This window comes from Mangifera indica, chromosome 16 (genome assembly GCF_011075055.1).
Source record: "Mangifera indica cultivar Alphonso chromosome 16, CATAS_Mindica_2.1, whole genome shotgun sequence".
Taxonomy (NCBI): Eukaryota; Viridiplantae; Streptophyta; class Magnoliopsida; order Sapindales; family Anacardiaceae; genus Mangifera; species Mangifera indica.
The window spans coordinates 1,754,459-1,766,027 of record NC_058152.1 but is presented as its reverse complement, the minus strand read 5'-3'; the positions used below and the strand labels follow the sequence as shown (position 1 = coordinate 1,766,027).

General features: G+C 33.9%; 1 protein-coding gene across 7 annotated transcripts; it reads left to right on the top strand.

The window, feature by feature from the left end:
- Positions 1-4,690: 4,690 nt before the first annotated feature.
- Positions 4,691-10,155, top strand: LOC123199140 (splicing factor U2af large subunit B). 7 transcript variants are annotated; one of them, XR_006498201.1, is made up of 13 exons: positions 4,691-4,929; positions 5,682-5,989; positions 6,067-6,162; positions 6,756-6,832; positions 7,471-7,541; positions 7,632-7,679; positions 7,752-7,811; positions 7,888-7,948; positions 8,031-8,143; positions 8,271-8,717; positions 8,998-9,133; positions 9,239-9,470; positions 9,728-10,155. XR_006498201.1 is itself a non-coding variant. In XM_044614008.1 (13 exons), the coding sequence occupies exons 1-13, from the start codon at positions 4,819-4,821 to the stop codon at positions 9,863-9,865; spliced, it is 1,731 nt and encodes a 576-aa protein (XP_044469943.1). In that variant the 5' UTR covers positions 4,692-4,818; the 3' UTR covers positions 9,866-10,155. The 7 variants fall into 7 exon arrangements, 6 of the variants coding, with proteins under 6 accessions (XP_044469943.1, XP_044469942.1, XP_044469945.1 ...); XM_044614008.1 differs by having other exon boundaries at positions 4,692-4,929; positions 7,635-7,679; positions 9,403-9,470; XM_044614007.1 differs by having other exon boundaries at positions 4,692-4,929; positions 9,403-9,470.
- Positions 10,156-11,569: the final 1,414 nt, after the last annotated feature.

Here is an 11,569-nt window from a genome sequence, read left to right as displayed (position 1 = left end):
ATTATTAGAATTATAATAGAAACAATATAAGAGAAATATATTTTTTGTATAATAAAGTTTAAAAAATAATAGATATACCTCTATAATATTATTCATAATTTTATCTAACAAATATGTTATCATAGTATTTTAAATCTCAAGATAAAATACAATTAACTATATCCTATTATAATATTTGAAAATTATACCCTAAATACTTTTTTTTACTAATAAAATTAATAATACTTTTTTTATTATTACAATTAATAATTAATTTTGATAAATGAATATGAAAATGATATTTTAATTTAAATAATAAAAATTTGTTATTTCACCGAAATTTAGACGGCACATAGTTATTTGGCCTAAACTGTTCTCTTGAGAAACACCAACATCGATTTCCAATAAAACCGACCGCCATGTGAAGCCTGTCGATGCTTGTCATGAATTGTAATTAAAATGCAGTACAACAAGTACTGTAGAAAGGCAAGGCAGCCGTGCCAAGTCTCTAACCAAAAATAAATAAATCAATAAAAACATAATAAATATCATATATTAATTAAAATAATTATTTTTTTAATTATATATATATATTTTTTTAATTTTACAATTTTAAAATTTGAGATTGATTAAATGGGTTGACTGATCAGTTATAATCAAATAAATTGATTGATCAGTTAAGTATACTATTTTATATCTTAATTAAGTAAATTTATATTTTATTTAAGTGAATCTTAATTAAATATATAAAATATTTAAAACACTTCAAATATATATAATAAAATAATATATAAATAAAATAACATATATTTAATAAAATAATATCGTACCTGCCCATCATCAAGGTCACACTACAAAAGTAAAAATAATAATAATAATAAATTTGTTATAATAGATAATTGAGTAAAGTCTTTATGATTCTCCCTTTTGCGATTAGATCTCTGCAATAAACTACAAACATATATTATACTTGCAATCAACTCTACTTTAGCCTTCAATGTGATAATACAAAGATGGATTCTGTCGACACGTGTCTAACATGAAACATGTTTTTTATCATATGATGAAAAAGCAAGCAGAAATCATAATTGTTAGTTACCTTATTATTAGTATGTATTTTCTAATTAATATTCCTTACTCTTTGATTTATTTATTTTGTAATTATTATTATTATTTTGGACCCAAAGCTCATTTTGAATTCTAGAGTAAACAAGATTATCAACCTCTCATTTTAAATACTACTGACTTGTAATTAGAAGATATATAATAATTTAATCTTAAAATATCTTTACAAAAAAAAAAATATATATATATATATATATATATATATATATATATATATATATATATATGAACGTTTCTTTTTTTATTATTTAAGCTACTCGCTCCAAAGGCATCATCATCACTCCATCGAACGAAACATATCTCGAAACATTTAGGGGGGTGCCAGCTGAAACTGTTCAGTCATAAGCTTTGAAAGTACAAAAGGAAGAGAAAGCAATGGACAAGCTCACTTACTCAGCTTTTAACATGTTAGCACGCTCAGAAATGGTGCTTCCTTCGATAATTTATTGTGGCGTTATGATTGCATCATTGCATTTATTGTGGAAGAAAACAGGTGAGGATTCAAATATGACATTGACTCCGCCTGCAGCAGCATCCATAGCTATGGCTAAGGCTATGGCAAAGATTGAGGGAAAATGAGATAGTGAGAATCCGTACTGTAAACTTTTATGTATCTGGCTGGATTTACCATGCAAGAGAATCGATAAGAGATTCCTTAAATTCCTCTCTATATCTTCTTTTCCAAAATATAGGAAGTAACATAACAACGACAACAAAAACAGAGAAAAGTGATTATGCCTGAAAGATAAGTTCACAAGAAGAAATCGAAAAGAGAGAAAGTGAGGCAGAATTTCGCTTGTATACGGAGATGAATCCATGCAATAAAGAGTTGTTGCAGTAGCTCGAGAAAATATTCTTCCAATTGTAAGCACTTCCCAGAATGATTAAAACTATTTTTTGCACTTTTTATCCAACACCCACGAGTTTAGAAAGCTTTCACTGACAATTCATTCATTTCCCGATTTCGATTCTATGCATTTCCACCACAGGTTTTTCATTTGAGGAACAGAGCTTTGGCTTCACTGGGACTGGATTCTAGCTAAGCTGACCTTAAACTCACCTAAGTTTGAATTCAATTTAATTTGAATAGTATCAAACTCAAACTCAGAATTAGACCCATTAAACTCGCCTAAAAGATGTTAGATTTTGGCGTATTTGAGAGGAGTCATGTTTAAGTTCAAGCTTAAATCAAATTATGAGTTTCGTTCGATATTAAAATAATATCGTTTTAATGTATATCGATCAAAATGACATCATCTTAATCAATTTGTATCAAATTTTTTAGACTCAAGAGCTTGACGAGTCAAATATCACTCAAATGCGAGCCTGAAAATATTAAACTTTTAGACCCAAGTTCGCTTAACCTGAGCTCATTTCAAACTTGTTCAAACTGAGTTCAAACTCAACCTTGAACAAACTTGGCTCGAATCAAATCCTAAACTTCATCACTCAATTTTTTTTTATGCCGAGGAACCCTCTTTAAATTAGATCATTTCTTCGAGATTGAATTAATCACAATAAATAATTAAAACTTTATATCTAATAACTACACCACATTAGAGAAGTCAAAATTTTGATATTATATGATGTCATCAAATCTCAAACCCGGGTGTTCACTTGTGGTTTCATATGTTTTACCACTCGAACTGTCACTTGGGGCATCCAATCACATCTGGCTAACATATTTATTATTATCACTATAAAGTTTGTACTGAAACCTACGGCTAAACAACAAAAACTAATGAGAAAATTCAATTCCAATCCAATCCAATCAATCAAATCAAAGCCTAGTTAAAGAGTGAAATTTTGACGTGCAAATTGGTTATAAGGGTATCAAGGGACCCATGTATGATGTATGTCTCAATCGTGTACTTAGCTGGAGTTGCCTAAATCATATTCAATGGCTTCTTTGTTTCTGGGTTTGGGGCCTTTGATGTTTCCTTCAGTTCAGTTGTGTTACTCGTGTATTGGAATTGCAGAGTTGTAAACGTTGTCTGTTTCCATCTCAACCGGATTGTGTATCAGAATTTCACATGTTTTCGAATTCAGATTTATTGTTTTATTGTATATTGACATTGTATTTAGAGAATATCGTTGTTCACTACTTGTCCTTTTTCATCACAATTATTTTGCTGTTTCACTAGTTTTATTAGACTGGCAAGGCAAAATGACTATTTGCAATGAACAGTATTATGTGTACTCACTCTAAGTATAAATTTGCCGAGTCTGGATTCTGCTCCTCTGCGAAGTTGCTTCAATTCTCTTGAAGCTGCCTCTCTGTGAACTGTCCTCTTGTGCCAAGAAATTTGCTGCTGATGCTGCCGTGCTTGGAATCTCCTCCTGCCAAGCTGCTTCAAATCATTTGTTACTGCCTGCTTGGGAACTCTCTTGCTGTGCCATGAAGTTGGTTCTTTGCATTTTTTCTGGTCTGGCCCTTGTGTATTTCTGGCTGCCTGACTGGGAATGCTGCACCTTTTTTTTCCAAGTTTGCTGAGCCAGAGACGGTTTGTCTCTGCTGCCTTCCTTTCTATGGGTCTGGGTGTTGTGCTGTGTGCCTCCTGTACTCTTGATGTTCTGTGTATTGGGCTGGAGATCCTAATGGATAGGGTTAGGGCTAGATTCGAGCCGAGTCGATCTCGAACTCGGTTTGGTTCACATATAGTTGAGTTCGAGTTCGAGCTCGTGAAAGCCAAGCTCGAACTCGGCTCGAGTTCGACTCAGTTTGTTTTTCATTATTAAAACGACGTCGTTTTAATACATATTGATCAAAATGACGTCATTTTGTATCAAAATTTTTAATTAGAAAATCTTATTTTGATCGAGCTCGACTAGAGCCTGCTCGTTTCGAGCTTGTCCGAACCGAGCTCGCTAGGATCTGCTCATTTCAAGCTCATTTAAGCCGAGCTCGAACTCGAACTCGAATTCGAATTGGCTCGGTTCGAGTCTAACCCCAGATAGGGTGTCTTTTGGGTCCATGTAAAGTGATAGAAATTTTTTTTTTGTATAATTGTTATCTCGTTTCCTATTTTACTTTCATGACAATAGTTTAATAAGATATGTTTAGGTTGTTATTTTTGGGTTTAGTAATTTAATTTTACTTTGATGATACACATAAAATATGCGTCTAATTCTATATTTAAGTAGATATACATAATTTTATTATTTCACAAAATAAATTAAATTCAAATCAATCTAAATATTCAATCTTGAGCTAACACGTATCAAATGCAAAATAAAATTATTTTAAACTCTAGTTAGAGCTTCAACTCATGAATCTCAATCTTACTCTTTTTTATTTGAGCTAATCACGATTTAGACTTTGTTCGGATTCCGTCTAGCCAGAATTCCTTCCCCTCATTGTTCTTTTACAACTAACCAGCCCACTGCCGGCCAATGACATTGGGCCTCAATCTATCCATTTGGTTTGCTCAATTTCAAAGTGATGATAAAACTATTTATAAATTAATTTTTTTATTTAAAGATTTATGGTTAACTTTAATTTTTTAAAACATTATTACTATAATACCCTTTACTTTTACTTTAATGCCGCATCAGAAATTCTCTATCCCCATCACCTCTCGCAATAATTTATCGTATCTAAAAGCAGAAACTGTTTAAAAAGAGGCCGGCAAACCCTAGAATTACCTGCGCTCAAATTTGCCGCTAGAGCAAAATAAGACAAATCTCATTTAAGATAAATCGTCAACCTGAAAGATGGCTGATTACGAGCTCAACGGTGAAGACGTCGGCAACAAAAATAATTACGCTTTCGATTCCTCCCCGCAGCCTCGTGGTACTGAAGATTATAGCGACTCCAAATCCCAGGTATTCATTTTCCCTTAGTCACGTCACATGCATACAAACTACTTGATTTGTTTTGCTAATTGTTTTAAATGTTTATTTCTTTCGTATTGTTAGATAACCGTCCTTTTGATGCGTTGAATTAGGTTTTTTTTTTTTATTCGTTCTAGATTTTATTGAGGGTTTTGATGAGATTAGAATGCTTTTATTAGAGATTGAATCTCTGTATTGTCGTATGGTGAATTACAACTCAGTTGTCCATACTCTCTTATTTAAGTCTACGCTTTTGCTTTTTTTATTCAAGTTCTGATAAATATATAACAATGTTAAATGTGTTTTGTTGATCTGCCCTGTATGAAACATTTTACAGAGACCCAACATGAAATTAGTTAATTACAACCGAGCCATCTAAAGGCTACATTACGGGTTAGTCTATGTGGCTTCTTATGTCATGCGATATGCTAGGAATTTTATCATTGTCTGGGTTTCTGTTTGCTTTTATTATGGGTTTAACTTTGAGGTACTGTGCTTATGATTCGTACATGTAAATTTTCTGAAAATGAATAACTATTTGGGGTTGCTTTATCATTTCAATCTATGCTGCACAATTCCTTTGTTTAATCATCCGAGATGCCTACATCATGCAACTTTAAGACAGTTTCATTTATAAACCCAATAGAAGTTACTTACATCAAACCATCTTAGGACATAGTTTCATTTATATACTCAAGTCATCTTTTACTAGTTACTTTTTTATGCAATTTTTCCATTTGCAGCATGGATCTCGTGATCATGAAAGAGAATCTTCAAGAAGCAGAGAAAAGGAAAGAGAAAAAGGTCGTGATAAGGAGAGGGACCGTGACCGGGATAGGGATCGGCGTCGTGACAGGGATAGGGATGGGGAGAGACGCAAAGATAGGGACAAAGACAAAGATAGGGATAGGGAAAGGGACAAAGAAAAGGATCGTGATCATCATCATAGAGATCGACACAGGGACCGCAGTAGAGAACGCAGTGAGAGGAGGAGGGATAGAGATGATGATGATGATGATGATGATTATCACCGAAGTCGAGATTATGATAGGTATTAGAAAGCAGAGTAATTTTAGACTTCAGCCCCATTTTATATCCATATCTTTAGTTGATAGTTTTTATTTGTAGGCGAAGAGATTATGACAAAGACAGAGAAAGCAGGCACAGACGCGGCTCTCGATCTCGGGGTAGATCGGAAAATAGATCAAGGTCACGTTCAAAGAGGTAGGTTATAAGGAAGATGTTTTTAAGCATGGATGATATTAGCTCCCATCTTTACGTGTGTTTCCCCAGTTGTGATTGTATTTGATATATTAGTTTCTAAAGTCTATTTAGCTTCTGGAGTATTTTATTTTATAGTTCTTTACTAATGTTTTCCATTTTCATGTGTGGTTGCTCATTCTTGTAATATTTCAAATCTCTTTTAAGGAATTTTAATTCCTTTTCTCACGAATTAAGACTCTCTGATTGGGAAATTTATATTTGAGTGACATTTGTTATTAACGTCTGTTTTTCTTGATTGTTTTTAAGCCTCTAATGACATTGCATTAATTCTGTTTGGAGTGTGGAACCTTTTATTTAGAAAAGGCTTTGTTAACTGAAGTTTCATTCAACTGTTATGTTTATAGTGTATTCCAATGTATTCTTTTCATTTTCAGTCTTTTCTGTTTTTGTTAGATGGGGTGGTGTAGTTTGCTTTTCTGTAATGTTGGCTAGGCTGTGGCGATAATAGTATTTACATGTGGTCTTCTTTCTTTGTTTTCCCATCACTTTAACATTGTTTTATTGTTGGTGTACCTGACCACGTTCATTTATAGCAAAAGGATTAGTGGATTTGACATGGCACCTCCTGCTTCTGCAATGTTAGCTGCTGGTGCTGCTGTTGCTGCAGCAGGTATATGCATCATCCTATATACCTAAGATTGTTATTCTTTAACTGTTATCTTTTGGTTTTGGTTGATCTAGTGTGGAAAGTTCGTACAAAATAACATGGTGTGATTTTGGTAAGCTTAATTTTGTTCTTTTACTTTGTTCATCGTATAGTCTATTGAAGGTTTGGTCTCTGGATGGGCTCAGCTATTATTTTTTACTTTTTAATTAGTGAAAATATTCTGGAACTGAGAGAATTTTTGGTTTTTTTGTTGTGTTTGGTGTTTGTTTTGTATGTTTCTATGTCTTGTCTTTGTTGTAAGAGGGCAATGTTGGGCTACTTGTCCCACTGTGCTGACAATGGGCGTGAGCCGACTTCTGTAGCTTTAATGTACAAGAAGGAATCAATGCACCGGTTTGGTGGGTCTTGTTCATCTTCAACCTTGCCATTTTTGGTAGTCTTGCAAATATTTCCTCCGAAACTTGTATATGATGTATTTCATTCATCTATTTTGGTTAACATATTGTGAGAGGTTAATAAGTACTTAGTGAAATAGGTTTCCTACAAAAATGTGCTATAGAAGTCTTTTTCAGTCTTTTAACGGCAAAATAGTAAGATGATTCATGTCTGTGCTCTGATTTGGAGATTAATTACCTTCTCAGGTCAAATTCCTGGGACTACTCCAGCCATTCCTGGAATGTTCCCAAGCATTTTCCCATTGGCAACTGGTCAGGTATTTGCTCACTTCTATGCAAGGTATATATTTGAGCATGCTTTCTCATTTTTTCTAAATTAATTTTTTGGTCATTTTCTTTTCATGCAGCAGTTTGGTGCTCTTCCTGTTATGCCAGTTCAGGCAATGACACAGCAGGTTTGTGTGATTTTTGCATACTCTACAGTCACTTTAAAAAAAAAATCTGTATGATTTACTTTCTTCTTTCAGGCTACAAGGCATGCTAGGCGAGTATATGTCGGAGGACTCTCCCCTACAGCGAATGAACAGGTCTGACATTTAACCTGAATCCATACTGCCATCTTTGATGTCCCTTTTATTTCTGACCATTCATATTCTACTGCAGTCAGTTGCTACTTTCTTTAGCCAAGTTATGGCTGCAATTGGAGGGAACACAGCTGGTCCAGGTGTGTTGATTTGTGACATACTTATGTGTGAGTCCTCTTGTTTTAGATGGTTGATTGACTTATGCTTATTGGTTCTATTCAGGGGATGCTGTTGTTAATGTTTATATAAACCATGAAAAGAAATTCGCTTTTGTTGAGATGAGATCTGTTGAGGAAGCCAGTAATGCAATGGCTTTAGATGGGATTATTTTTGAGGTTCTTTTCTTTTCATATCTGTTGGCTTTCCTAGTTCCTCTTGGATCTTGAGCAACTTCTCTTTAATCTGTGCAATTTACTATTCTGGATTAGGCTGTTACTGTGTACTGACATGTTAAATTTGCAGGGAGCCCCTGTCAAGGTGAGGAGGCCCAGTGATTATAACCCATCTCTCGCTGCTACACTGGGTCCCAGCCAGCCCAATCCCAATCTTAATCTGGCTGCTGTTGGTCTAACTCCAGGTTCTGCTGGTGGACTTGAGGGTCCAGACCGCATTTTTGTCGGTGGTCTTCCCTATTACTTCACAGAATCACAGATTAGGGAGTTGTTAGAATCTTTTGGGCCCCTGCGTGGTTTTGATCTGGTTAAAGATAGAGAAACTGGAAACTCTAAAGGCTATGCTTTTTGTGTTTATCAAGATCTTTCAGTTACGGACATTGCATGTGCCGCCCTGAATGGGATAAAAATGGGTGATAAGACTCTCACAGTTAGGCGTGCGAACCAGGGTGCTAACCAACCTAAACCTGAGCAAGAGAGTGTATTATTACATGCTCAGCAGCAGATAGCATTGCAGGTGACAATTTAGATTTTATTCTGATTTTCTCTGCCTTTTTTTTTCTTTTGGCTGGTAAATGAATCTTCTCAATATCATTCTATCCCAACTATCCTGTAAATTAATTTTTATATCACATATTATTCTATTTCTTTGTTAAGTAATTAGTATGATCTTTAATTCAGCTGTTGTTACCATTTCCTATTAATTAATATTTATATCCCATATCATTCTAATTCCTAGTTTGTTAAGTAGTTAGTATAATTTGTCCATTAATTTATTGTTTCTGTTTCTTGTGCAGAGGCTTATGTTACAACCTGGTGCAGTTCCCACCAAGGTTGTGTGTTTAACTCAAGTAGTTACTGCAGATGAGCTCAAAGATGATGAGGAGTACGAAGATATTTTAGAAGACATGAGAACAGAAGGAGGGAAATTTGGTAAATCTCTTGAAGTTTGTTTCTTGGCCCTTTTTAAATCTGTGAATGTTTTTATTTATTAATTTTCTTTATTTTCTTTGTTTTGTGTATATGTCTGTTTTACAGCTTTATGTAGTCCCACATTCTGCTATAAAGAATCAGGCCTAATATGCACAGATAGAAGACTCCATAACTTTCAATTTGTTTATTTTATGTTCACCTTTATATGTTTTTCTAACAACATTCAAAGTTTTTTTGTCCATTCCAAAATTTTCACACTTGATATGCAGGTGCATTGGTGAATGTTGTCATTCCACGCCCAAGCCCCAATGGTGAACTATTACCAGGAGTTGGAAAGGTATGATGTTTATTTGTGGCTTACTGTTATTGTTAAAAAATTTTTATAGCATTTTGAGGTCAAATATAATCATCAAATGTCTCTCCACACTGACATTGCCTTGCAAATACATGAAATATGTTAATGAACCAAAATTCTCTTGCCCAAATGCAAGTGCTTCTGGGTGGGCATGATTTTCTAGTGATGGCATTCTTTGTTCTTTTCACCAAACTTGCTGGGGTCCATGGTGCTGAGGACAATTTTCTTGTTCATTCCAGGTGTTCTTAGAGTATGCAGATGTTGATGGTGCTTCAAAGGCCCGGTCGGGGATGAATGGAAGAAAATTTGGTGGGAATCAAGTGGCTGCTGTGTTTTATCCGGAAAACAAGTTCGCTCAGGGGGATTATGATGGATGATAGTTTTCTTCTGAAAATTACTGCCCTGATATTCAGTGCTTAGGTGTCCTTAGTATTAGATGGGTTTACAAGGACGATTTCGAGAGTTTTGGTGTTATGTTATTAGTACTTTTGATTGTCTGCTCAAGGGTCATTATGAATATTGTTCCTTCTATTATTAGTTAGAATAGGTGAATGTGGTTGATATAAATCCATGAACAATTTTGTTAGATTTGAACAGTGTCTGTTTTTATTTTATTTTTCACTAAATTTTATAAGGAATTGCTGGCATCCAATGATTATTTCTTCAATAGCTGTGGAAGCTTGCATAGGGGCTTGAGTGAAGCCATTTCAGCTTCATAAGCTCAACACACATAAGCCTCTGGTTTGAGAAGTTAAGATAATTTTTAACAATAAAACCATGTAGCTTCTATTGTCTGTCAGCCATTGAACCTATGCAGTTATATCTAAAAGAGAAATGCCATTGGCACTTTCTTTGCCCAGACATTTTTCATTGTGATTCTTTCATCCCCCAGCCAATAGCATAAAAGATGTATTTGCCATTTTTTCACTTATTAATATTATGTGTATCTATTTCGAATATATAAATAGATATACACTTATGTATCATCATGTGATTGAATGTTGTTTTATACTTAATTAAAAATCATGTAATTATATGATGTTATATATATGTATATATTTATTTGTGTATTTAAAATGAACACGCTTAGTTTTATTGTTTTTCACTAAATTATCCAGATTTTCACTTTGGCTCTTCCCAAATTATATTTTCCAAGAAGAGAATCAGACACTGGTAAATAAATTGCTCGTAGCATTATTTTCTCTTCCCAGTTTTATCATGAATGAGCTGGATAATTATCATTTTCAGGTAACTGAAGGAAAGGGTTTGGTAGTCAGATTTGGTCATTGCTTTTTATGTTAGTTTTCTTTACCTGCCATCTTTATTCACTTTTTGCCTATTTTGACTATCTGTGGCAGCAGTGTTAATCAGCAGTTGGCAAGCCTATTGCTTAGGATTTGGTACCAAAAACAGTTCAAGACAAAATAATCCCAATTCACTGTTTGATCCTGATAACCTCAGTTTAGTGTTGCCATCTGGTATAATTAGAAAGAACATATTTTTATGATCTGGCCAACAGGTTGCTTGTTATTTACGCTTAGGCAGTTCTGGTTTGTCTAATTGGATGCATTTTTCCTAATGTTGGAAGCTTGCTTTGCTACTATAGTAAACTTGTAAAGAGTTACATGTGAAGATTACAATTCAGTCGATGAAACCAAGTTTTCTGTCTGCATCTTTCCAAAAGCAGAGGGAATTCTCTCGATAAAAAAAATGACAGGGATGGTTAAAATCCCCATAATTGAGAACAAGGCGAGAACATAGACAAATATATTCTTAACTTGTACTTTCCTTGACTTATCCCTTGGTTCATTTCTTTTTTTACATATTTCTTAAATCTTTATGTATTGAATTATATTTTAAAATTTTAATTATTATAAATATGTTTTCATATATAATAAATATTATATTATTTTTTTAGTAATAGTGGAAAGAAGAAAATGTGAAAAAAATTTCCCATTGAGACAGGGGGGAAGGGGAGAGAAATTTTCTCATGAGGGGATAAAAATTCTTTATCATCCTCATATTAGAGACAGTGCAAGAATAGGAAGAGATCTTCTTTGTAGAGATAAGCGCAAGATTAA